This window comes from Notolabrus celidotus, chromosome 12 (assembly GCF_009762535.1).
Source record: "Notolabrus celidotus isolate fNotCel1 chromosome 12, fNotCel1.pri, whole genome shotgun sequence".
NCBI classification, from domain to species: Eukaryota; Metazoa; Chordata; class Actinopteri; order Labriformes; family Labridae; genus Notolabrus; species Notolabrus celidotus.
This window is the reverse complement of record NC_048283.1, coordinates 35,629,148-35,657,116: the sequence shown is the minus strand read 5'-3', so window position 1 is coordinate 35,657,116 and position 27,969 is coordinate 35,629,148. Positions and strand designations below refer to the sequence as shown.

Sequence of the window (27,969 nt, the reverse complement as noted above, 5' to 3'; positions counted from 1 at the left end):
CTGTATGAAACAGAGAAAGCAAACAAACTGGAAGTCCTTTGAAGAGCAAATACTGTTGCATTAACTGAGGATCACTGCACATCTGTAAGGACAATGATCTCAGAATAATTGCGCAACATATTGACGTTTGATTGGACAGTGCACTCCTTTACTTTAAAAATAACAAATGAACACTGCTTCAGAGAATAAGCACTTTGAAGTGTAGCAATGCAGCATTTATTTCAATAATAAATCCAAAAGTCTAGATTTGAAAGAACACGTCATTGCATTCATCTGATTCCCAAACCAAGACAGTTTGACAGCTCTAATTTAAGTATTCATATATTATTCAGAGTGATTCTCAATTAAGTCTTTATTTCAGTACACTCAATGCAACATTTCACATTATACAATATATCTTTTCCTTGTTCACATTATTTTTAATATAAATGTACAAACAGTGGTTTCATTTCAAAGGGGGAACTGGCGGTGAATGTTAATGGACTTTATGAAGGCACTTCTCATGACATCATCCTTTGCTTTAGCCCGGTGCAGCTACAGATTCAGTGTCATACTCAACTTTTTCTTTTTGGTAATGTATCTGGGTTGTGTTATTATAACTGATTAATGATTTGTGTTTGCTTGTGAAATGTTTAGCTGTGGTGAGATCAGATTTTGTTCAGGCGACACTGTGAAAGCAGCTAAAAAATAAAAAAAAAATAGGCTTGTTTGCAGAGTTTGCTTTTCTGTTGTGTTTTAAATGACAGTTCAGAATTTTTCGACAGTATTGAGTTTACACACTCATGACAGTAAAGGATATGAAACATTGTCAGCACTTGACATTTCGTAATCAATACATATTTAGATATATTTGAGGAAATCCTGATTGCTATCAAACCTCTGACTCAAGAATCTTTGGATCATGAAGAAACATGAAACATGTCTCAATAAAAATCTACACATTGACAAATATTTACAAGACAACAAAAAGCTGATTTCAATATTATTGAAATCAAGTATCATCCTCTCGTGTTGAGACAGAACATGTTTGGATGATGAGACGCTTTCAAATACAATAGTAATGTTTGCTCAAAACACTTGTGTTGATATGTTTGATGGGTGTGGTAATTTTACAAAATAATGCTTATCAAGATATGTTTCAGTGGCTGTATGTGTGTGTCTGTTATGTGTAAGTGTTGCACACTGTTAGAGTAAAGGGCACTAGAACATCCTGTGTTGCAAGAAGCACTGTGATTACTATATAAATCTCACTAATGACATTTCCTATGCCAAAGGAACCAACGTTTACAATATTTAATGACTCACAATTTCAAATGCTTATTTTTAACTTGATTTCTGGTAACTTGGAAGCAGCGGAGATGAGTAATGCCATCTTAATTCAGTAAATTAACGGAAACATTACAACATTTTTCCCATTCATAAAAAGTTTGACTTTTTAATAACAAAGTCAGTCACCTTAATAACTCATATTTAGAGAGCTATCGTCTCTGTAAAGATACAGAGTATCTCATTAGCAGCTATGGTTTTGGTCGACATTTCACAATGTGAGATTCAGAAAGTGATAAAGACCTCACTGGAAAAGGCTAAAGGTAAGATAATCCATGATATTAGGGGAACATCACAGTGTTTCAATCCTCTGTCAAGCAGTCCTTGATGACGTCGACTCAGTCTTCCAATGTAGACATCCAAGAGTAAAAAGTAAGAAGCTGAGAGCAGGAATCTCATGTTCGGGCCATTTTGTGAAGTCCTGGTGAGTTGTTATAGTTCTGGAGAAGAGAGACGAAAGCAGAGTGGTTTAACACAAAAGTTTAATCAAAGCAACAAATATCATCATTTGTCCTCCAGTCTCAACACTCTGTAAAAGTGTAAATGGAAAACAATCACTTTGTTCTAGGGAATCTTTGGCGATGACACAACTAATATATGTATTGTATGCTTAAACATGTTATTTCATTGATTTGTACTTCTTGGCGAAACACATGTCCTCAATGTATCATTCAATTTAAACTCATGCTTTATAAAACACTATGCAAAGTCAACAGCTTTAAAATGACATCTGAAGGATGAGATCTGTATAAATCTTATTGACATTGGCAAAAATTATGAGGCCACAAAAAGGTGCAGACACTGGCTGAACTTGCATGAATTCTCTGGATTGTAACATTGTAGCTTCTTGGAGAGACTAGAAAAGCCATTGACGTTGGAGTAACAGAATTGCAACAACACATTAGGTTAAGAAAATTACAGTTATTCAATTAAAAACACAGTGACAAAAGAAGTGTCTGCTCTCTCACCCTCATTGCCGTGGATATCCAGGGCAGAAATCGGGAAACCCTGGTGTAGACTCCAGGTTTCTTAGCCATGGCACAGCCGGTTCCCCAGCTCACCACCCCGAGCAGACGATACCGACTCGTCTTCGACAGACAGTCGTCTGCTACAAACGGACCACCACTGTCTCCCTGCCACAGACACAAGTTATAACTACCTATTTTGATCCATAATACACAGAACTTATGTTAATATTATTACATATCAGTGCCTGTGCAATATGTCAATGAGTTGCAGTAAGAAAACTCAAAAGTGAAACACCAATATGACACATCAGCGAAACATTTCCCCTATTAGAAACCCAAACAAACAGTGACATTGTTACCTGACAGGAGTCGATGCCTCCTTTCTCATAACCCGCACAGAACATGCTGGTGGTGATCTGGTTGTCGTAATAATCAGGACCGTTACAGACGTTGTCACTGATGATGGGGATGTGTGCTTCCTGAAGAACGTGAGCTTGTTGACCTGCCAGAGAGACATTTAAAAAACAGCTTCAAACAAAAGATTGCCCTTGAAGTATCTTTCATCAAATGTTGTAATACTCAAAAGAGAGCTGTGCAAAATGTCAACAAGTTCAATCAAAAATTAAAAAATACATATAATGTCACGCTACACCAAATCTTCAGATCACAGCTGAGTTGAAAAGTAGACTCACCGTAGTATCCTACATTCCCCCAGCCTGTAACTGTTCCCATCTGTCCGTCCACCAGTCTTTGACCGTACGCTGGCAGGCAAACAGGCTGGATGTATTCTACACACAAACAAAGGTATAAGAAAAAAGCATATAAACATAACAATACTTTACAATACCCACAAACAGACAGTCATCAGATGTTGGACATTATAATCACTTAACAAAACAATGAACTGTGTGAAGACAGAATCAGGAGAAGTAAATAAACATGGTGTCAAATCTTTTAAAATATATCAATAAATGAGCTTTTGACTATACCCTTATATTCAGTCTGTTCAGTCAATCCATTACTGCAGGTAAAGAGCTTTTAGAGAGCACCAGGACACTCTGGGAGCACCATTATTTTCAGAGTACAGAAGGGATGAACTGAGGTTTAACTTTAGGTTTTCCCTCTTCTCACTCGAGGGTTTATCTGTACTGGTGTATCTTTAATCTTTGCAATTTTCACTCACTGCTGTCTAAATCCAATCAGTGACTGAAAGATTAAAGCTATAGACACAATTGATTGCATTACTCATTACATTTTTTTCACCCCAAAGAAAAATGCATCGTAAAAATAGATACTCAAAATTATTATTACCACAAATTCTGAATCATATCACAAACCTAACATCTTTCAAATTCATTGCAATTTATTTTTCTAAATGTATACCTACAGTGCTGAAACAATGCTTGAACAGGAACTCATCAACTTTGGATTGTCTTTCATACGCTTTATTTGTACTGAGGTGGACTTGTGCTGTTGTTGTACTTATGAAGAACAAACACTAGAGGTCAGTCTTGATCTGCTAAACAGTTTCTAAAAGTCCTTTGCGTCATGATTGTACATTCTTTCCCAACTTTGATGACTCAGTGTTATAAAACCTTTAAGATCTGCTTTTTGTGAATACAGCATCAGCACATGTGGCTGTGACTGTAAATCCAGTCCCATTAACATCATCATAAATACACTGTCTTTGTCCTCCATGACTGTTCACTACGAATGGTCTGTAACATTTAGTTTTTCATCTTGTTTAGTAAAGTTAATACATCATATTTTTCATTTCAAACAACCCATTAAGCATGCGCTTTCAGATTATTTTTAGTTCTTGAGGAGTCAAATTTGTCTGAAGAGACGTGTCATAGACTAAACACAAAGTAAACCTCTGTCTCTCTTAAATCAATGATGCCGTTGTTAATTCCTCCTTAGCCTTTTTGTATACTTTCATGGATTACAGTAACATTACAAAAGGAGACAAAAGAACTGCTGTCATTTTTCATGTGTAAAAGCGGATATTTTTACCACAGCCCGAGGTTTGAGGACAGGAATGTTCTGGGTTAATATCATTATATTGAATAGAGGAACTTTTGTCCTGCCGACTTCAAACCTAGGAAACATGAAACCTCCAGCAGGTGAATTACCAACTGGTTGACTGTCTTTCACTCTCTTCCTTTGCCTCCCTTTCTTATCTCTAATCATTTCAGCAGTGCAATCAAATCATCAGGTGTGTGTAGCTCAGTGTGTTTATTGATGAATAATTATGCGTGAATGTGTTTGTGCAACCTACCGTTGAAAATGAGGGGCTGTGCGAGGGCCAGAACAGCGATGTCCCTGCTGTTGTCATCGATGTTCGGATCCACGAAGGGCAGGTAGCTGCTGTGGTAAACAATGGTCTTCACTTCCGCTAAGTTACCATTGCCTGGGTTATTATAGATGGAGCCCAGCAGCACACGCCACCGGTTCACAAAGCGGTTGCGCCTGGCAGAAAGAAAGACAGAGAAAGGATGTCTAAAAGAGTTTGACCTTTTCTAATCGCTGCCTGGTATTGGTGAACTGTACAGTCAGAAATGTTCTGCTTTCTATCTTAGAAGTAATCCAATACACGCAGTGATGTGATTTCAGGCTTGAGTACTTACTCTGGGAAGCAGTGAGCTGCAGAGACAATCCAGCGGTCTGAGATGATCGATCCTCCGCACTGATGAACTCCATCATACTGCAAGCTCACCTGCCATGGCCAGCTGCCCTGCCTGGCATCCACACCATTAACTATACGATCTGCTGCAAAACTCCGTCTGCCGCAGTCTGCAGAGGAGAGAGAGGGGAGAAGGAAACCTTCTGGGTTAAGTGTAAGAGAAAGAAACAGAGCCAAGACAAAGTTTGCAAGAATGAGGCAAGGCAAGGCAAGGCAACTTTATTTGTATAGGGCACTTAATACACAAGGGCAACTCAATGTGCTTTACATTAAAACATTAAAAACATTGGAAACATTCAGACAGGCATAAAAGAACATACTTAAAATGACAAATATAATAAAACAGAAAAGAAAAGGAATTAGAAATATATTAAAAGTAAATTTAAAATTTGCATTTAAAGTGAGTTAAAATGAGCTAAGATAGGAAGGCAGTGTGAAATAAAAAGGTCTTAGTCTTTGATTTAAAAGAGGTGAGAGTTGGAGCAGACCTGCAGCTTTCAGGGAGTGTGTTCCAGATATGTGGTGCATAATGACTAAACGCTGCTTCACCATGTTTCCTTCTGACTCTCGGGACTGAAAGCAGACCAGTACCTGATGACCTCCGAGGTCCAGATGGTTCATAAAGTAGCAGCAGATCAGCAATGTATTTTGAGCCTAAACCATTCAGTGCTTTATAAAACATCAGCAGGATTTTAAAGTCTATTCTCTGACAGACAGGAAGCCAGTGTAGAGATCTAAGAACTGGAGTGATGTGGTCTACTTTTCTGGTCCTTGTTAGGACTCGAGCAGCAGCATTCTGTATGAGCTGCAGCCGTCTGATGGACTTTTTATGGAGTCCTGTAAAGACCCCGTTACAGTAGTCTAGTTTGCTAAAGATAAATGCATGGACCAGTTTTTCTGCATCCTGCTGAGACATGAGTCCTTTAATCCTTGATATATTCTTAAGGTGATAGTAGGCGGACTTTGTAATTGTCTTAATGTGGCTGCTGAAATTAAGGTCTGAGTCTAAGACTACACCGAGGTTTCTGGCTTGGATTGAACATTTCATCATTGCAGATTGGAGCTGAGCAGTAACCTTTAACCTTTCTTCCTTGGCTCCAAAATGAGAACAGATTAGTAAAAGAAAACAAAACAAAACAGACAAGAAAAAAGAAGAAGGTATTTGAGAGGATGACAAGCCAAGCCTGTAGACAAAGCCCAGGGAATAAAGTGAGTCAGTGTGTCAGACAGAGTGATCGCAATCTGAGCTCATATCTTACCTTGGCACAGCAGTGTGAGGACCTCTCTGCTCTCACAGTCACTGAAACAAAGACACAGAGTTATAAACAAAAACATCCAAGCTCTTCAGCTTTTTCTTTCTTAAGCAATGAGAAGAGTAAAAGAAAAGGTGGAGAGAGCAACAGAGAGGACAGGGACACTGCTGTGAGACAGGTGAAGGAACACAGATAGGTGATTGTTACCATGGGAACAATGAGTCCTTGATTCTCTTGCCGTAGCTGAGCTCTTTCTCTTTGACGCAGAAGAACTCGCCACCATCTCCACTAGCCTCTGGCACCAATGTAGCGGAGTAATTCACCACACTGAAACACACACACACACACACACACACAAATGTTAGTGCTGTATCAAACTGTGCTACGTGATAACACTGACACATAAAGGTGCAGGTATCTTACCTGACAAAGCCCACTTCTTCACAGCTGATGCTAGCGAGCAGCTCATTGGCTGAGGAGGAACACACTTGACGCCACCTCCTCTGAGCAGAATCAAACACTCGGAGATGTTGGTCTGCAGAATTAACCTGGACTGCAGGGGAGGATAACACTGTCATTGAGGGGGTAAAAAACATGTCACTAAAGTTCAGGTAGTTCAAACATCTTCACACTGAGCCATCCCAGACTTTTGAGATGGATACTAATTTAGAAGAGTGAAACATTTAAATGATGACCCACAAATCAGCAAATTAAACACAGAGTGGGTCCTTTTTAAACAAGTAACTTTAATTAGGATGATTTCACATCATACATCATCTTCATTTTTTTACTTGGTCTACCCATAGACTGTATATAAAATGGACGTCATCTCGCTCGGCTCGAAGTGAGGCTGCCACAAAAACTGCTCCCCCTGGTGGCTGGCTGCAGTATAGGTCAAAAACTCAGTCTCCCTCATTCATCTGAATGGGGCTGCAGTCAAACTTTAAAAAATAAATACACGTGGTACGAATGTTTCTCACATCTGTATGCTGTGGTGATATGTAGTTATTATTTGATTGTGTTGTGTTCAAGGCCTCTTTTTTCTGAAAAGTTTCTTTTTAGTTAGTTATTAGAGTTTAAAAAACGGGGTTTTACTTCCAGGTTTACTTTGATTGACAGCTGCTGTAGAGAGAAACTACGTAGGACCCCGGGACAGTTCGCTGTAGGGCAGTGCTTGTTACCGTGGAAACACAAATTCCCTACTGCGCAGACTCTGGCTGCAGAAAATTTACAAGATGTCAGCGTTCTGGAACTGGATATTTTGGCTTCAAAACCGTACAATGGGTAAAGGTGGAGCGACGCTGTCCGTTATATATACAGTCTATGGGTCTACCTGCTGAGCTTTGATGCTCAGCCACAAATAGACAGCAGACTGAACAAAGGGAGTGATCATACCATTTACTAACTACACTAAGCATTATCATTTCATTTTAGGTTTTGTGAACAAGTTTGTATTAACTCTACATGCCAGAGAAAACTCATATGATGGGCCCATATCAGCAAATGAGCCCTGCATATTCATCTTACTCTTCAGCTCTTCTGTAGACAATAGGGCCACAGTAAGTCTCAGTAGTATCTGATATTTACTGTACTGGTCTGTCTTACAATCCATACATTTTAAACTAACACTGTGTCTTTACTCACCATCATACAGTCCTGTGTCTTCCTCCATTGTGCAATATGAAACTAAAGAAGGACAAAAGAAACATTTTAAAGTGATGAAATGATTTTGAGAAGTTCCTGACTTAAGAACTTGATATCAAAGACACAGATTAAGTTCATCACATGTTTGGGCGAAGATGTGTCTTTGTAATAAAAAGAAGGATTTTTTTAGGACTTTGATTTTGAGCCATGAGTTTGCCATTTTTTGCCCTCACCATGTTGATTTTTGTTGGAGTTGTGAGTGGCCATATTTGGATTTAAGGCAGAAGCTAGAAAGGAGTGATGGGTTAGCAAAGACCAAGTGATTGGCCAATGCTAGCTAGGTGACATGAAGGATCCATAGTACATGGTAGCAGGGCAAAAATGTTGATGCGAATTCGAGCTAGCGACAAAATGTACTTACTATAATTCTGACCAGCTGATCCCTTAGGGTGTCTTTACATTTTGAAAAGACGTTTTACGGGTCACTGTGGTAGCAAGTTGTGCACGAGTACAGTGATTAAACATCATGCTTTATTAAACATAACTTACAACTAATGATCGAGACCATAACTCGTAGGAAAATATTTACTGAGGTTCTTAATGAACTGACAGCTCCGCACAGACTTCATGTGGCTCCATGGTTCATATCTGTAGGCTACATCCATATCATATTTTAAAGGTCTCATGTTTGTGTTTTTGTTAAAGCATGTGGTCTGACCTACGGCCCAGACGGCTGCTCCAATGGCTCCCAGGGTCATCAGCACCACACACACCCCAATGACACGACAAGGGGTTAACACACAGGTCAGAGAGATTCCCCTGCTCCCTGAAAACACACACACACATATATACATGAGCGTGCATACATGTGACAGCACACTATCCTTTAAAATTACATAACATACCATCCAACAGAAGGCTGAAGAGAAGGCCAAACATTACATTCTAAATTAAATTACACACGTCTTTGTATATTATGAGTTTTAAATAAGTTACACAGCGCAAATTACCAAACTACAAGTATTCTTTAGGCTCTTTCTCTGGGATCTTTCGACAATCTACAACAAACATCAACAAAAAGTCCACTTTGAGCTCTCTGTCCTGATGTGAAGGGGCATTCAGAGCTTTGCTGGCACAAACTGATAAGTACAAATGACACTGATCAGATCAATAGTCTAAAGTCTAGCATTTCTCCACCAAGCAAGAACAAACTTTTAAACTAAGATATGGCATCGTGTCTGTGCAGCGTGCATGCATAGTATGAGTGTGTGCAGCTGCATCAGTGTGCTCCTCTCTGCTCTGCTCTGATCAGTTTGTCAGCTTGACCCACAGCTTGGAGCTTATACAAATGTTTTATTTCATTTCAGAAATTGAAAGTATGAAAGCGTGTAATCATTAACATTTAAACTCTATCAAAGTGTACCAGATTCCGGGTCCTGCTGCTGTGCATGCAGACTGTAATGAGGACGCTTGTGCTGTTTCTTTTTCCCCTTTTTTTCTTCCTGTCTTTTTTTGGTTATTCTTTTAAACCCTTTGGAAAAATTGTTACAGAGAGAAGTAGAGATAGACAGATGTAGATTTCAAATAACACAAACAATAAAAATCACAAAATTCAGGTTATTACGGTGGCCCTGAAGTGCAAATCACAACGGTAAATCAACAATACAACACGATACATTACGATACAATAGGATACAATGTGATACAACACGATACAATAGGATACAATACAATACAATACAATAGGATACGATACTATAGTATACAATACAATGGGATACAATACAATACAATACAACAGGATACGATACAATACAATACAACAGGATACGATACAATACAACAGGATACCGTACGATACTGTGCAAAACAAAATAATACGATATGGTACGACACGAAATGATACGACACAATACAATACAATACAATAGGATATGATATAATACGACACAATACAATACAATACAATACAATACAATAGGATATGATATGATACGACACAATACAATACAATACAATAGGATATGATATAATACAACACAATACAATACAATAGGATATGATATAATACGACACAATACAATACAATACAATACAATACAATAGGATATGATATGATACGACACAATACAATACAATACAATAGGATATGATATAATACAACACAATACAATACAATAGGATATGATATAATACGAAACGATATGATACGACACAATACAATACAATAGGATATGATACAATATGATACAATAGAATACAATAGGACACAATATATGATACAATGCGACACAACACGATAATACTATACTATACAATACAATACGAGGCAAAACCTAACAGTACAATACAATACGACACAATGCAATACAAAACGACACAATACAATACAATACCATACCCTACAATATAATGCAATACGATACAATACGATATGATATGACACAATACCAGACGACACAACACAATGTCGATGATACCTTATACTCACAGTAACATTAATGTCATTGTAGAGCTTTTCTTTGATAATAGATACATTTCATGACAATAAGAAATTTGTTAAAAAATATATCTTTCTATTACGGCTTGTCTATACTGACAAATCCAGGTACCTGGTTAACTGTAAAATACAAAATTCCCCTAAAAGGTCAATTGAAGGATTATTGCTGTTTTAATATTTCTAACTCTAAAAACAACCTAATGTAATTGCCAACAACATTGATACCCATACAAAAAATCCCCACTCCAGCTCTGCTCAATGGTCATATGTTCAGGTCCTGAACAGGCACTCTGGTATTGATCGGTTATAACTTGTAGACGTGTCTCAGGTTGAGCTAGATTTGATTTATGTGTACGTGATGTCAAAGTCAAAACACTCTTGAGAAAGATACAAGTGTACGTTTTTTTCCAAATAAACTGGTGCAACAAAACTAACAGGGGATGGTTTGATTTTTCACTACAGGGTTGTTGACTTGTTTCAACATGAAAAACACCAATTCAGCTAGCTCCATTAACCCGGCTGAAGTATCTCAGAAATCCATGCCTGAGTGACACTGAGACAGCATGCACAGAACTGAAGCAGCAACCTCAGGGGATAAAAACATGAAAAATACAGTTCCTAAGTGTCCACTTGAGGCTCTAGGCTTTAGCTGGAAGTTAGTATATTATCAGACTAATATATTAATACAGACACAACTCAGTTATGAGCACATTTGAATGATCCTAGTAAGACAGGCAGGTATTACTAAAATCAATAACAGTGACTGCAAATTTAAGCCACGTCAATAACTGGCATGACAGGCATCCATCGTTCTGTCATTGATTACACCTGTGTTTCCAACTATGACATACAACATGTTGAAATGAAGGTTAGAAGGTTTTCTGGAATGATAACTTAACCTAGATAGGAATGCCTTTTACGGTAGACTCTTATATCTATCAATATCAAAATAAAGTGTTTTAATCTGTCCATGATAATATTGTTTAAGAACTGAAAAAGAACGTTTTCTGAAAACACAGTAATATGAGGAAAGTACATCAAGATTAGCTGCTCAGAGAATGTTATTGTAACTGTATAATGCTACTATATTAGAGCAAGGAGCATTATGAAGAGGATTTTCTGTCGTGAGGCCTTCCATCAATATGTCAGGAAATAACTGTACTTGCTGCCAGTGTATGAGTTTCCTATCGAATCAGAGAAAACATTCAACTGTCCTCGTTTCCTTCCTGCTACTGTCTCTATCTCACACGTTCCCTGCTCTCTCACAATCTCTGTCTGTCTCATTTTCTGTGAAAACATTAGAGGAAGAACAATGTTTTTATAAATTGTGACACCAGATCTACATAATGTAATGGTCCATATACTGGGGAGGCATTTCCTTTTCTTCTGTGGACATAAAAGAGCCCATCTGCTCCCACCCGGCTCAATATTTTGATCCATGTTTCCTCTCCCCCATTTTTTTTCACACCTCTCATCCTCCCTTTGTGCTTCATGTCTGCTTCTCCTTTCCCGTCACATTTATCTCTCTCGACCCTCTCTAAATCTCATGCTCCTCCTCCAGCCATCCTGACTGCATGATAACTGTGAAATAATATTGTTGGGTTTTTTTGTTGTTAAGTTTTAGAACCAAGAGATCAGAGAAACATTTCAAAAGTGAAAAGGAAAAATGAAGTATCTTACAAATGTCAGAATATCCAGTGGGGATATATTCTGAAAGGGACACTCAAGCTTACTCTTTCAGATTGTGTTTTCAAGGAAATATCCAAGTGTTTCATCTACACATGCAACTTCAGCACAAACACCAAATACACTAATGCCGAGCACCTCGTCATTCCCAAAACTTCTTCTTCCGTCTTTCCGGCTCACTTCCCCTAACACACCGCCCTATCCCAATCACAGATCAAAACAGAACAAGCACTCTATTGTATCCACCTTTACCTGAGACCACCTGCCACTGTGTGTGTCTGCGTGTGTGTGTGTGTGTGTGTGTGTGTGTGTGTGTGTGTGTGTGTGTGTGTGTGTGTGTGTGTGTGTGTGTGTGTGTGTGTGTGTGTGTGTGTTATGAGTAAGGTTCCTCTGAAACCACAGTGGTACTACACTCTCATTGTGGAGATTTTGTTTATGACTGGAATGATTCAAATGCGGGGAAAACACATAAAGCTCATACAAAACAAAAGGTTCAACAGGTTGTTGTTAAAATATCTGCAATCAGTAAGATTTAAACATCTGCTATGTAAAACCCTTTGTGGTTGTTTATTGTTTTACAATGTTGATGGATGATAAATTACTACAATTAAAATTCTTGCCATGTGTCTCTTTTGTTTAGATTTGATTGCCTTTGTGTTGTTTGATTTCCTGTTTTATAGATGTAGAACTACCTTCTTCAATTCTGTATTAGTTATTAGTTCCTTATGTCCTCCTTGTGTTTTTACCTATTCATGTCTTATGTTGTATTCCTTGTGTGTGTATTTTCTCGTGTTTTAGTCTAGTCTATTGTGTTTCCTGTTTTATTTTGTAGTTCTTGATCCCTGTGTGTCCAGTTTAGTTTTACATCCTGCCCTTGTGTCTCCCTCCTTCTTGATTAACCTTGTTAGTTTCACCTGTGTCCACACCTGTTGCTCGTTACCCTGTGTGTATTTAGTTTCTCTGTTTCCCCTCTCCTGTGTTGGATCTAGGGGTGAGCCCGACTAAGGATTTGCTTAGTGGAATCTGATTCATCAGATTTTGCCCATAGTCGACGAATAGTGGAATGTTTGTTGTTTTTCCTTATTGACCCAAAGTCTGCATGATGGTGACCGCATGACAATATTACACATAACCATTTACAATTAAGAGACTCATAGCTTAAAGTAAAAGGGACAACAGAATATTATAAGTATAAAACTTAGATTTTTTAAATCTATATTTCAAAAACAACGAGGTGATGAAGGAGAGAAAACTCAAATAAGACCACCATCAGTTAAACATGGAACAACGCTCCACTATAGAGTAAGGAACCAGGAGATATTTAAACAGTGTTCACACAGCAGAGAGCAGCACTGTGGAGGGTAGTTTGTCCAACTTAAGACTGAACATGTTTATAATGTTCAAAATCAAACCTGAACCAGCTAAAGGGTTTTTAAGTCTCTTAACAGAACCTTTTAAAACAGTCTTTCATCTCGTCTTTGTCCGCTTGAGTCTTTTCAAATTGAACGTGAGGAAAACCATCATGTGTACGGGCAGAAGTGCGCTCCTTGCTTTGTTAAACTGTAAATCCTGTCTTTGAGAATATCCTGTCTGATGGTGTGGAGGTGGATGGGATGCTGTGGATTATTTTTGAGGCTTCAGACAGCTTTGGGTATTCCTCCTCGTTCTTTTGGCCCCGTACAGTTTTTGTGTGGTCCGGTAATCCTTGATCTCACAGCCCTCTTCATGAAGCTGCTCCTCATCTTCATCACTAGTTTTTAGAATCATCTGAAGTTTTATTTCTGACATTTTGAGCTGCTATGAACGTAGAAAGATTTAAAGACCAGCTGAGGTACGTCTGCTCCACAGGTCCCGCTAAATGGGAGAGTCCACCTTTAATTACCAGGGGAGATTTAATTACCACTTTAAGGAGATTTAACACTTCAAGAGCTGTTCTCAGAATTACATTAAATAAGTCTATATTTATATAAAAACAGGATATATGAGACACTATTTTTAAGGGAAACAGGAAAATAATGTAAAATTAGACATTGAGCACCCCCATGGTTTGAATGGAATGATCCACGTTTCATATGCAAATATTCAACTATGAGATTGGCAGTCGACTAAGGCTCGTTAGAACGAATCGTCGAATATTCGACTATTTGGGGTCACCCCGAGTTGGATCATTACCAAGCGGCAAAGAAGACAATCTTTACAGCAGAAATAAACATGTTTACAACCAGGTCTGGGCGATATGGAAAATTATGTTATCACGATAAAATATTTCATATCAGTTGATATCGATAATTATCACGATAAATAGCAAATCATGATTTCATTTAAATGCAGATTTTTGCTCCTGAGTGAAATTTGAAGACAGTTTGTTAGTTTGAATCTGGATTTATTTTTCAGATAAACTTCTTAAATCCATCATTTCTGACGCTGCTAACAGGAAGCAGGTCTTTAGTGTAAAATGAGATTTAAGTGAAGTTTTAGTTTGTAGATTCTTATTTTTCTCAGGTTGAGCTTATTTCCATAGTTTGATTTACATTTACAACAAATATATATCAAACTGTATTCCATGTTTCAGTTTATAGAATATTGTTTTGAGTTGTGCTCTCCCCTTTAACATTATTAAGGGTTACGGGCAGAGTAATATTGTTTCCCACAGTACAGTGAATGCATCACGCTCATTCGGTGTTCAGTTGTCCTACGGTCGTGGTAAACGGGTTTGAAATGCACTGCAGAAGTTGTTTCTGTGCTCTTCCTTTACCCACATTCAGTAAGTATATTTAATGAAGTGTATTTAGTTAATAGTTAAAGCAGAGTCAGCACAGTGTCAGACTAACCACTCGCTGTCCTTCGTCTCAGCTGTGTTTACATTCGGCTCAGAACCATAGACTGCATAAAATATGGACGTAGTATCCGTGACGTCACCCATCTGTTCCTGAGAGCTGTTTTGAAGCAAATCGACGGCAGCAGCCATATTGGAAATGCGGAACTCAACCAGGCAGAGTGTGACGTAGTGTGAGCCTCTTAGCCAATAGCTATGTGTTTCCGACCGGGAGTCACGTCAGTCATGTCCTTATTTGGGCAAAACTCTTAATCTTAATATCTTCTGAACCGTCACGTTAGAAAATAATTCACCCCCCGTACAGTGTGTGCCGATAGAGAGATTAGCTTTGTAGGGCCAAGCCCTTTTTTGAACCAGGCTGTAAACATGTTTATTAATGCTGCAAAGATCGTCTTTTTCCCATTCATGTCTATGTGGTTTCCGGTGTTTCTACAGCCAGCCTCATGCGGATTCTCGATGTAATGCAGTTTATATATGGGGTGGCTGTGGCTCAGTGGGTAGAGTCAGTCTTCTATTAATCACAAGGTTGGCGGTTCGATCCCAGCTCTGGCAGTCCCATCACTAAACCCCAAATTGCTCCCTCTGTTGTTCAGAGGTGTGTGAATGTGAATGAATGAGATTAGCTAACACTGATGGTCACTACATAGCAGCCTCTACCATCAGTGAGTGAATGGGTATGAATGGGTAAACGTGACAAGTAGTATGTAAAAGCGCTTTGAGTGGTCAGAAAGACTAGAAAAGCGCTACATGAGTACAAGTCCATTTACCAAGTCCATAACACTTCCGCATGGGCTTCATCGTTTGAGACTGGAGGTTGCCGCTTGCTCCGAACGTCTTTAAGCCCCCCACCCCTCTCACCCTGCGACATGATGGGCTGTTCAACGCCTCCTTTTCTGTCAAATGTTGGGCGGCAACTAGCATTTAAGGCTCATTAGCACCCCCTCAATTTTACATGGCCGGGGGGTGTAATTACATGTTTATTTATATCAAATTTTTATCAAAAATGTTTTATATTTCTATCGAGAAAAATTATATCGCGATAATTATCGTTATCGATTTATCGCCCCGCCCTATTTACAACCTGGTTCAAAAAACGGCTTGGCTCTTGGTAGCCCATTTCTCTCTCAGCACACACTGTACAGGGTGAATTATTTTCTAACGCGGCGGTTCAGAAGATATTATGAATACGAGCTTTTACCCAAATAAGGACATGAGTGACTTGACTCCCGGACAGGAACACATAGCTGTTGGCTAGGAGGCTCAAACCCCGCCTCTTTACCTCACACTAAGTTTGATTGAGTTCCGCATTTCCAATATGGCTGCTGCCACCGACTGGCTTCAAAACAGAGCTCAGGAACAAATGGGTGACGTAACGGATACTACGTCCATTATTTATACAGTCTATGATAATTACGTGCTCCCTGTTTTCTGTTAGATATTTTGGAGTTTGATTATGGACATTTGTTTTGTAAGTTTTTGTTTGTGTTCTGCCTTTTGTTTTTTTATTAATTACATTTCTCACTATCCTGCACATGGGCCCTCCTCCATTTTTACCCACTAGGACAATTCTAATAAATAGAGGTGATGTAACCCTGTGCTCACAATCTTGGAAAATATATCAGAGACATTCTTCAAGCAAATTACCAACAAACTAACACAAGCTTGATATGGGCTTAATGAAAACACATCATTTCAACAAATCACAGCGGTGAGAAGTATTGTCGTTGTAGATCAGCATAGAGTTTACCCACAGTGTGAATGCATTTTTATTTGCCTTGTTTTATACTGCCTCAAACAAGGCAGGCACGAGAGGTAAGACTGAATCATCGCGTTAGTGTTTATCCAGTTGACTCAGACATATCATACGCACATGTGTTTTATTTTGGCTTATGTCTACCCTCATCCATGAGTCACATGACCAGACCAGCAGCAGCACAATGGAAAAAGTTTACTTCTTCATGACTCGTCCTCTGGGGTACCCTTTACGTAGCACACATTAAGCGGATCTATTTGACCACCTGACTGTTGGGTGAAAAAAGCAGCCCAGGATCAGCAGAGTTGTGAGGCTGTCCACGCCCACTCCCAAGTCAACACCGAGAGAAAACCAGGATGATAAAACAACTCAGTCTGTGGTGGGAAAATGTTCATCTTTCCCAACCCCGGCTAGTAACACATTTCACTGAGTTCGAAAATTTCATCTACCCAATGAAGTTTCTCAAAGTGTGAAACTTTTTGTCTCTGAATAAAAGAAAGACTTAAACAGAAACAGATTTCTTCCCTCTAGAAGTTATGTGGAAGGAGCCAGAAGCAGAGGTCTGTTCTTCTGTGGTGAACCCTCTGGATCTGCTCTTAAGTGTTATTGTGTGTTCCCCGTACTTATTCTCATCCAAAAAATTCCGATGTCTAAGAAAGTTTACAAGTTTTCCAGGACTTTTAACTCCATTCTTCGTCAGCACATGGGTTGACATGCAAGCTCAGTTGTTTTTTGTTTGAATTACTTTATTCATAGTTTGATAAAGGTTACACATGGAGTTTCATTTATTTCCTTGAAATAAGCATGTAATATAAATAATCCTGACTATTTTCTTTAACATGGTTTTTGTTTAAAGTGTAAGTGTTCATTTATAAATTGACTGCATGGCCAGAATCTACTGTTAAATGATATGTTCCTTTAAGAGCCAACGTAACTTTTCATTTTCACTGGCCCAGATGCCAGAAAACAAAATAAATCTACATTATTTACCATACATTTTCCCTTAGTTACATTAAATACATTTAATATATGCCAAGAGATCTGTTTTGAGGGCTGAGAGATCTATCTTTATGGGAACATTTCTCCAAAACAGTTCACTTGAGAAGCACAATATGGCATTGGAAAACGAATCCCCTTGACCATCCCACAAAGGGAAACGTTGGCAAACTGTACAAAACATACCACTGTTTCTCTACCCGTGAGAATTTAGCACACACTAACACTAGGTTCAGCTGTTTGGTACGTTGCTGAAGCATGATTGTCCCCCCTACCCAGACCATGGCAGTAAGGCCATAAACTTTTACCGGCCCCAGCCAATCAGGCCATATTTATGACGGACCTTGAGAGGCACTAGCGGCCAAATTCCACCAGATCTGCTGCAAAGATCGTCTTCTTTGAATGGGTGTGTATGTGGTTTCTAGTTTTTCTGCAGCCACTTCTCGATGATTTGCAGTTTATAACACTTCGGTATGGGCTTCATATTTTGAGACCAGGGGTTGCCGCTTGGTCGGAACACAACGGATCAGATACGCAAGACTTCTATTTTTGTTTTTTTTAAGAAAAACTGAAGTATGACCTGAGTAGAGTAGTAAGAGTAGGTGGGGTTACAGTAGAATGAGGCAAGATAACAGTGTAGTGACAAGAGGCGACCTAACACACACGTAGACGCAGTATGACTCATATTGGTTGTGGTTGTCATGGCGAAAAAGCAAAAATAAACACGTTCACAGTTAGCAGTAAATACAAGCCTTATGAGCAAATACTCTGCTCCACTGGGTGATATTGTGGCTACCTGTATATTGTTTCTCTCCTTGTTCCCCCGTGCACGTACAAGCATGTCAGGATTAGGGTAACCACAGTTTGTTTCTTGAAATAGATTACGTCCCACCTCATCTACGCACACCCTAGGTCAGACCATGTGTGCCACTCCTTGGGGAGTCTGAGCTTCTCCTGTAATTACACACACCAAACACACAGTCTGATTCACTGCATATGGGAGGACTCCCTCCAGTCTAGCTGAAGAATCAGTGAAGCTAAACATCTGGCTCTGTTCAGACACACAAAGTAAGAGACTACACAACAAGGGGGAAAGGACAGAGAAGACGTGATGATGAGAGCAGAAGATTTGGAGATTTGATGCAGAATTTCCCTGATTTGAAGACGAGTGGCTTCATTGTGCTGACACAGAGTTGATCCATCCAGTATAAGGTAGGTGTTTAGGTGCTTAACTTGTTGTCTCCACAGACTATTAGGACTTGAGTTTCCACAAAAAGTTGTACAGAAGGTAAGCATGGGCTTTCAGTACATACACAACACACAGTCGCATATTGACCACAGTGCTTTCTAGCATCAGCAAACACAGTTATCTTATCTCTTCTTCTATGAAACAGCATCATATAGTTCGCAGTAAACTCATTAGGAGCCATAAAGCTGGATGATATTTGGCCAACACTTCAACAACACCAAACAACATTAAACCACGTGCAGAGTGGCAAGCAGGCGTGGATTTTCAGGTTTGTCTTGAAACGATACGAGTGCTTTCTTGTAGAAGTTGAGAGAGCTTGATAAGAACAATAAGTGTATACAGTGTATGGTAGTTTGTTTATGACTGTAAGCAGAGCTTGCTGGTGCTGCAAATATACCATTAAATGATGGAGTTACAGTTTATTCTGTGAAAAGTGGTTGTTTGGTGGTTGTTTCTGGACCCAGTCAACATAGAAGCTGTCACATCTCTAGTCAGAATTACAACTAATCTGAATGTTTGTTTCAAGCTGCAAAATAAATCCAGAACGAGAGAGCCAGCATTAAACAAACCAGTTAATGTTTAACTTGCCAAGCGGACTGATGTCTGGTCCCAACTACAGAAAAACAGGCCACATGAGCTGCAGCATGACCAGCACAGCATTTAATCTCTTCATGTGTGTGTGTGTGTGTGTGTGTCTGTGTGTGTGTGTGTGTGTGTGTGTGTGTGTGTGTGTGTGTGTGTGTGTGTGTGTGTGTGATATGTGAACTCACCCATCTTCCCCTCTGTCACAACTTTCTCTGCGTACATTTGCATTCAGTAGGAGGCCGAGGGCTAACAAGACGAGCTCCTTTCTTCCTATCTTCCTTCCTTACTCCTTCTCTCCTTGACTCCTCAGGGCAGATGGTCAAGACCCTTGGCGCCTGGAAAAAATAATATTGAGGGTCCTCAGTGACAAACAAACTCCTTGTTAGAGAAAAAAAATTTTTTTAATTCTGAAACAAATTACCAGAAGTAGCCAGACACACAGATAGGTGGGGACAAATGATCACTATAGCAATATATCATCATCCTGATGAGGCAGTTATCGTATCACTGGAGCCAAAAAATGATATTTAAATTTTTTAAAAATACAGCTCTTTATCCTGCACTTGACCTTAAAGGGGCCTTTTGTATTTTTCAGTTAATCAGATGCGATGATCCTATCATTAAATGACTGACTCACAGTTCATTAATTATCACAGAATTGATGTATTATGATGGTATTGTTATTGTGGGTCAAGTATTAATTACTAGCATTAGATCTAATGGTTCATTATCCAGCGAGTCACACCCCTATAATGATAGGCTACATCAGTTTGAGAACAGCTGCACACACAGTGTTAAAGATGTAGCACAGCATCTTGTTTGGAAAAGTGAACCCAACAAAGGACTGCCTTGAACCTGCAGTGGTTGCCAAAAGGAGTTTAAATAAAGAATAACGTGCTCTGAGCTTTTCAGCGTATCAATTTTTGTTAAGACTTTTTTTTCTAAATGAAAATAACAAACCGTCCCATTTAGAATAAGTCAAAAATGAAACAGGGTAAACTTTGGGACAAGGCTAACTGTTATCGACAATATCTAACCAGAATAAAAACATATAATGTCTCCATCCTCTGGTTCAAATACCTATCCCTCTGACCTGCTAAAAATATAATCACAAAGACAAAGCTGTATTCAAACTTCTTACTTTTTTCATAATTCAATATATTACATGTAATTATGATTGATAACTTTGAAAGTACATGATTAAGTTACATCAGGTTTTTCACAGGAGTATGCAAAACATAACAAGTCAAAGGCCTTCAACATAGCATGATTTATAAAACTACTATGAAGCTCACATTGTGTAACTTTTTGTTTCTTATATTGAAAGCAAGCAAAAGAAGAAAAACAAAAATACATTGTATTCTGAAATACTTTTTCAAATAGTTGTGTTTCAAATCAAAGGGAACAAGCTCCTTAGTTACAGTAAATACAACAAATGTAGGCCTATGTGTATTAACTGTTGCCAAAGGTTAAACCAGATACAGCATTCACTGTCCTGCTAATGTCAGAAGTCATATAACAGCACAGGGAGCACACAGGCAGTCTTTCCCTTCGTGCGTCTTATGAGTCATTTTAGAAAGTTTATCTTATATGATATCACTTTAAAACAATATTTGGCAAAAAAAAAAAGAAGAAGAAGAAGCCAGAATATTTTATAAAGACTTATTGCTTCCATGTACCACTTTTAAATAGTGAGGCTTCAGTCTTTCGACCGACATGGTAAAGCAGGTCAACAGACCAAAGTGCATCACAAAGCTTTGGAAACATAAATTGTAATTTAGAAATCAGAGAAAAACGCTTCAGCTAGAACAACTACGTCAATGGTCTTTCTATCCTAACCAAAGTAAACATGCACGTTTTACTAAGGTAATAATTATGCTTCTAACCTGTAGTTTTCAGTGTCAGCAGAGGATAGCTTCAATAATCTTCAAGTCGCCTTCCAGGAAAGTGACTCACCTGGACTTTCCTTGCAGCAGGTGGATCCTGGCCTTCTCCTTTCGTTACAGAAAGAAACTTACTTTTGAAGCCCTTGTTTGAAAATAAGAAGAAGCAAAATCCTTGAAGCCTCTACTGGCGACAATGCTGTTATAACGCCAGCACAGATAAATCCCAGTTTGCGGTAAATCCTTTTTGTGCTGTGTTCACAGGTTACTGACCCCACAGAAAGAAGAGATCAAAAACCTTCCAAAAGTGTTCAGCGACCGTCACAATCAACCGAAGCCCCCAGCGCCAGCTCTTAATGAAACGGGGAGAAACATCTGGAGGTTAGGGTTCGATCAGATGAAGTTAGTGAAAGTTTCCCCGGTGTTGGGGTCGGTATGTGTGCTCGTCCTGTGAGCGCTCAGGGAAGCAGACGAGAGGGGCACGAGTGACGTCATCTTACGTCCCTAAACGAACAAACGGTGCACGAGAGCCCTCACAGAGCCTGCACACCTGCTGCAGATGAACACACTGTTCCACAAGTGCTAATACTTATACAAGTACCCAGGCTTGTGATGAATTAAGAGAAACTGATGTTAGGACATTCATTTTGTAATGTTTTAAAGGACCAAGTAACTTTGATGCTTAATGTTGTCAAAACTGACCCTGCAGAAACACCCAAACTCAGGCACCATCAGCCACACCTTTGTTTGTTAGCCAAAGTCAAAGTCATCATCACTCTAGTTCCTTGTGTCTGAGGCATTAAAAGGGAAGTTGGACAGACTGACCTATGAGACTGCTCCTTAAGAGGAAAAGGTTGCACATGACTGATACAGCCGAGAAGTAGAATAGTAGACAGGGATCACTGCGTCGCAGAGAGGACCTTAAAGGAGAAGACAGGTGGACAAAGGAGGAAAGGAAGGTCGGGGATCACAACATATCAAGCTACAGCCACAGCAGGAGGAGAAGATGGGAGAAGCTGCACAGTGCTGCTGGCTGCTGCTCACACTCTGTCTGAAAGGTATCAGCAGCACTCATGATATATTCAACCTTCAGCCAAGTGATGATCAGCTGATCTTAAATCTGTCTGTTTGTAAATTCAGAAGCTGAGATAAACTGTCCATTCTTTGACCAACTTCATTTTATAGTTTATAAAGTGTATGTGTGGTAACAACTGTTTGGGGCTTTATTTGGATTCATAGAAACAGATGCATACCTAAGTATATGACAGCTGCCTTAAAATATTGTCAAATTTTAGGGCAACAACTGGACTACATCCGGAGCTATTGTGCAAAAAGTATATATTGTCTTGTAAGAAGAAAACTCTTTTGATATTTTTACTTGCGGCTGTCCTTCTAAAACCCCTTTTTTTGTGTTTCCTTTATATATATATATCTATATCTATATATAGATATAGATATATATATATACTTTAATAGAAAATACAAAACAGACACTGCTGCAAGTCTTAACTATATCTGAGAGAAGTGTCAGTTTTACTGTGATCTTGTTTTCTGCCTCTGCAAAAGGCTTTTTTTGAATCTGAAATTTGATTTTAAACCAGATAAAAAGTAACTTGATGAAATATATTAATTCTCATTACTTTCCACAAATGTATAATTAACATTTTTTTCATTGACTTTACAACATTTTGGATTATTTTACAAAACGATGCACAATTTGAATCTATTTTAGAACTAAATACACTGCATCTTTGACAATGCCCTCATGCCTCCAGGTGGTCTTGCTGGTGATTGGTCAGTTCATCTCCCCTCCGGTCCTATCTGCACTGTAATTGGTTCCACAGTGGTTCTCCCTTGTTCCTATGACTACCCCCAAAGTTCCAATGAAACCAAGCTCTCTGCTCAGGTAATTCAACAAAGGAGGCTTTGTCTGTGTTAGCAGGAAATCCTGTGTTGTGTCTTTCCAACCAGAAGTAAGAACATAGTCAGAATGAATAAAAGTGTAAAGCTAAAGCTGCTTGATTAAAATGAACAATTTGAGCTGTTTTAAGCTTGCAATTTAATTTTAGGAGTGGACTGAACTTTTAGAGTCAGGTGAAGAAAAACAAAGCATCTGCTATTATGCTTTCTTTTTTCTGCTGTCAAAAGTGATTTCTGGTTAAAGTGATTTTATCTTCCTGTGACAGGGTGGAGAAGTTCTGTCTGAGATGTGGTGTCGTGAGGACAGCCGTTGCATCACACCAAGGTTTTGCTAGAGACACACACAGAGCTCACAGCACAGGATTTAGACAAACTTGTTATCTAAGCCTGCCTCTCTGTCTCTCTCAGATATGTCTTCCACAGCGATGGCATCTTCCTAGATCCGTCCTACCAGAACAGGGTGGAGTACCTGGGACGGCTGGGAACAAAGAACTGTTCTCTAAGGATTTCTGATCTGAGGCTGTCAGACAGTGGGGCGCACGTGTTTTACGTCATCACAAGTCACCCGACGCAGAAGATGCCGGAGCAGAGAGGTGTGCAGCTGCTTGTTGCAGGTAAGAATAAAGCATATATAACTAAACATCTTTATCAGCCTCATCATGAACATGTTCCGCTTTAACAAAGTGTTATTACTGCAGACTTTGTAGAGTTGTTCAAATGACATATGAAGGTTTTGATGGAGTGTACATTTTATTTTGGTCCAACATGTACATGGATGACCAATGAAATCTGTTAGACTGTGTATATTTTAAGAAAGGGTCATGGTCCAGCAAATCAAATGCTTAAATATGAAGTAGGCAGACCATAACCTGATTTGAAAACATGATTCACAATGATCACAAACAAATCTGGCAATCTATTTGTGCTTTGATGAATCACGACAGCTTTTTACATGTCAGTTCTTCTGTGTTGTCACTGATTCTGTCTTTCTCTGTGTCCAAGTCAGCAGCCCCGCCATGTCTTTGTGATGCTTCCAACCTATCTACAGTTACTATATAACTGATTAGTATCAGAAACAATCAGATAACTTACAATATTTGTACTGACGTAACTTTCATTAGCTTTGGATAGTAAGTGTCTGAGTTGAGCTGAGCTGATGTCTCAGCCACTTCCTCTGTTTCACACTTTGCACTGTTTAGAAAAGTAGAAGTGAAAATGACCACTGACTGCCTTTACATACTGTATAAAATAAGCAAGACTTAATCCAGATCTCTCAAAGTAAGTCCTACATTAACCTTTGTAGAAAAATGACTCAGTCAAACATGTAGAGACATACAGCATCGTGTCTGTGTTGAACTTGAAGACATGAGGATGTAGAGCACTTTAAGGTTTCACAACCATCAAAAAAACGGTCTCATTTTGTGGGTGTTGCTGTTGTAGGGAAAAGGTGTTGTATCATTTTACCACAAAGATGTCTTAAGTAGGTGTTGGGAAACATCAGTGTGAAGTCAAACTGGTGTCATATTTTTGCTGTGTCATCCTGATGGGCTTTAGTGGGATCCACGTCAAGTATGAGTTACCATACTTAACTTAACACCTTAAATCCTATACAGAAATGACATGTCAACTGCACAGGTAAAGCATAAAACAGATTAGTTAAACAGTATTCAATGCTCTCTAAAACAGCACCTTCTAATTTGAGTTCAATTTGAGTTCCATGAAAAGACGCTTCTGAAACTACATTCTCAGAATGTGAGACTCTAAAGAGCAACTTCCCTTTTCCAAGTTTAGGCATTACACAAAAATGTGATTTGAAGACACTTTTTAAAAATTTGTCATTAATTTGAGTGTTTTTAATCCAAAATCCAAGACAAGAATGATGCAGATATAAGTAAGTACAGCAGTTTGATGAGTTTCTACAAGGATTGGGTAGGTTATGTTCGGCATGAGAAGAGATGCTCTTAAACCAGCATTCATGGTGAAGAAAATCTGCATTTATGTTTAAGAATATATAATGATGGGGTGGCCTGGCGGTCTAAGCGCTCCACGTACAGAGGCTACAGTCCTCGTCACAGGGGTCGCCGGTTCGATTCCCGGCAGGTCGACCATTTCCTGCATGTTCTCCCCCAAATCTCTACCTCACATTTCCTGTCTCTCTTCAGCTGTCTTAAGTCCAAAAATAGAATAATAGAAAATAGAAAAAAAAAAAGAATATACAATGATATGAGAGAATGGATTGAATAAGAAATTGTTTCAAAACTCTCAGATTAATCTTCATATGTATCAGTCTATTCTTTGGCAGAAAACTGAAACCCATTCAGTTGTTGGTTTAAGCTAACAAAATACTGAAAACTAGGGACATTACAAGGAAGTACTGATTGTCAATGCATTAATTCACATAGGTTTGCCTCAGCTGTCACTTTACCTCTTTCCTAATGCTTATTTTCTGCAGACTCTTACGGCGCAGTCTCAGTGTCAGCAAGTCCACCCAGTGACATCAAAGTGGGCGGAGCCTTACGTTTGACCTGCTGCAGCCCTGCAGCCACACCACAGACCAGTTTCACATGGTACAAGAGTCCGAGCAGCAGCCCGACACACAGCGGACAGGTGTGGAACATCAGTGACATCACTTTGGATCATTCAGGGAGCTACTACTGTCAGATACAGACCAGAGAGAAAGTGAAGAACTCAACTACGCTGCATATCGATGTCCAGTGTGAGTGGGAAAGAATTAATATCATGTTGTCATGTCTTATGAAACAATCTACTGCCTACAAATCCACAGCCATCACATACAGTGGAACATTGTTATTTATGTACATGTTACCTTGTTATTCAAGAAGTGGGATAAATTAAAGAAGCACAAAAGAAAGACGAAAGAAAGAAAGAAAGAAAGAAAGAAAGAAAGAAAGAAAGAAAGAAAGAAAGAAAGAAAGAAAGAAAGAAAGAAAGAAAGAAAGAAAGAAAGAAGGAACTTCCTCATACAGTTTGTCACTATGTTCAGATTTGGTATGACATGTTAAGCAATGTTTTCACAGAATCTAATAAAACATGAATGTAGATGTGACTGACCTTTGACCTCTGTCCTGTTTAGACCCTCCCCGAGACATGGTTGTCTTAGTCTCTCCCGCTGGACATCTACAGGATGGGTTTTCCATGACTCTGTCCTGCAGCAGTGATGCTAACCCAGCTGTCCGCACATTCAGCTGGTACACAGGAGCAGCATGTCTCCCTACTGCAGACAAAAGTTTTCACCAATCAAGACAAACCCTGGCCGCACCCACCGGCAGAGGCCTGACACGCAGAAGCTCCAACATCACCTCCGGGGAACCTGGGCTTCACTGCTGTGTGGCACAAAACAGACACGGATCACAGACTTACAGTGTGACACTTAAAAGCTCCAGAGGTGAGTGAAGCCTAACAGCCAAGACAAAAGGGTTAGGGTTGGATTTTTCAGTGGCGACCATGTTTGCTACACATTTCTGAGTTTTGGCAAAAAATTGTCAAATAAAAAAGTTTAATACATTTTTGACCACTACAGATCTCACCCAATCAGAGTCTCCAGGAGGCAGATGGATACTTATCGGAGTGACCATAGGTGTTCTGCTTGCTATTATAGCCTTAGTTGCCTTTCTAAAATCCAGGTGAGTTCCTTGCTTCTCTAACAGCCAATCAACAGGATTCAATAGTTTCATCATATCAGAAATCTATTTCATTTATGTCCTTATGGGGGGAAGAGATGCACTCAGCCGTGTCTGTCATAGCCAAAGATGTGCACTAACTTTCTGAGTGCAGGTTACATGCGTGATATACTTGTAGAGTATTTTTGAAAGGTTATCTCTCTGTCCTTCCAGGAGAAGAAAAACATCTAGAAACCAGTCGTATGCCCTCACAGCCACAACTGAAGTACCATCTTAAGGACACAGGAGGACCGAGGAGTGTTCGGTGCAAAGTACAAACAGATGACAAACACACACACAATACAAGAGACTTTCTTTAAATTTTCACTCAAGTTTGTAAAGATATTTATCATTGTACCCTTAGAAAGTGTTGTGCGTTCACACTCAGACCTTGTCTCAAACCTTATGCATGAATGGAAAGATGATAAACTGGGCCCACTGGCTGCTTGATTTTAGAGCTGATGGATGTGAGGAACTGTTTAAATGTCTTGATCTGTCTGTTTTGAAGAAGATCGGTTGGATATATTCAAGCATAAATGTGCCGCGTGAAAGCGTACAGCTGCATCCAAACAACCTTAAGGTCAAAATCAAAAATGTTATTTATGAATTGAATCTTGCCTTTGTTTGCTCTTTTCAACACCGTACTCCTTCAGCTGAGTACATTAGTGGTTTGAACTGATGCAGTTTCCGATGTTACATCACACACAAGCTCCCTTCACAGTTTCTCACACATTGAGTCCGAGTTGTTACAGAGTTAACCACGCAACACAGTTCACCAAGTACTGCATGATCAATGTTCATAAATGTGACTAAAAGCCTGTGTGATGATGATCATCATTAAAATGATGACGGAAAATATGGTTATAAGGATCCAATTAGAGGCTGAGCAGTGGAGACTGTGTGGTTTTGGGGTAAACTGTTCTCGTGATAAGGCTCACACAGATACAGACCAGAGCCTGAGGAGACCAGGAGGAGGGTGAAAAACCAGCAGGACAGTGACTCAGGCA

At 39.2% G+C, this 27,969-nt stretch overlaps 2 protein-coding genes across 4 annotated transcripts; one reads left to right on the top strand and one right to left on the bottom strand.

Annotated features, from left to right (window-relative positions):
• Positions 1-195: 195 nt before the first annotated feature.
• hpn (hepsin) lies at positions 196-21,876 on the bottom strand. Its single transcript, XM_034696941.1, has 13 exons — positions 21,436-21,876; positions 19,665-19,814; positions 8,593-8,700; positions 7,875-7,916; positions 6,654-6,783; positions 6,438-6,557; positions 6,237-6,277; positions 4,922-5,087; positions 4,573-4,763; positions 2,987-3,082; positions 2,654-2,796; positions 2,295-2,459; positions 196-1,766 (listed from the first exon to the last, which is right to left on the bottom strand). The coding sequence occupies exons 2-13, from the start codon at positions 19,705-19,707 to the stop codon at positions 1,722-1,724; spliced, it is 1,290 nt and encodes a 429-aa protein (XP_034552832.1). The 5' UTR covers positions 19,708-19,814; positions 21,436-21,876; the 3' UTR covers positions 196-1,721.
• LOC117822290 (B-cell receptor CD22-like) lies at positions 18,843-27,767 on the top strand. Of its 3 annotated transcripts, XM_034696942.1 has the most exons (9): positions 18,843-18,857; positions 21,627-22,420; positions 23,138-23,268; positions 23,549-23,607; positions 23,691-23,896; positions 25,735-25,998; positions 26,377-26,688; positions 26,824-26,926; positions 27,137-27,767. In XM_034696942.1, the coding sequence occupies exons 2-9, from the start codon at positions 22,369-22,371 to the stop codon at positions 27,198-27,200; spliced, it is 1,191 nt and encodes a 396-aa protein (XP_034552833.1). In that variant the 5' UTR covers positions 18,843-18,857; positions 21,627-22,368; the 3' UTR covers positions 27,201-27,767. The 3 variants fall into 3 exon arrangements, with proteins under 3 accessions (XP_034552833.1, XP_034552834.1, XP_034552835.1); XM_034696943.1 differs by lacking the exons at positions 18,843-18,857; positions 21,627-22,420 and having other exon boundaries at positions 23,250-23,335; XM_034696944.1 differs by lacking the exons at positions 18,843-18,857; positions 21,627-22,420; positions 23,138-23,268 and adding an exon at positions 23,347-23,456.
• The last annotated feature ends 202 nt before the right edge of the window (positions 27,768-27,969 follow it).

Bases quoted from the DNA above. Each gene is read 5' to 3' on its own strand.
- hpn (XM_034696941.1), bottom strand. From the start codon at position 19,707: ATGCAAATGTACGCAGAGAAAGTTGTGACAGAGGGGAAGATGG. The intron at 3,083-4,572 runs GTAGGTTGCACA...GTTTGTGTGTAG, and splicing joins ACAGCCCCTCATTTTCAACG to AATACATCCAGCCTGTTTGC. The intron at 2,460-2,653 runs GTAACAATGTCA...TGTCTGTGGCAG, and splicing joins GAGGCATCGACTCCTGTCAG to GGAGACAGTGGTGGTCCGTT.
- LOC117822290 (XM_034696942.1), top strand. From the start codon at position 22,369: ATGGGAGAAGCTGCACAGTGCTGCTGGCTGCTGCTCACACTCTGTCTG. The intron at 23,269-23,548 runs GTAATTCAACAA...TTCCTGTGACAG, and splicing joins AAACCAAGCTCTCTGCTCAG to GGTGGAGAAGTTCTGTCTGA. The intron at 23,608-23,690 runs GTTTTGCTAGAG...TGTCTCTCTCAG, and splicing joins AGCCGTTGCATCACACCAAG to ATATGTCTTCCACAGCGATG.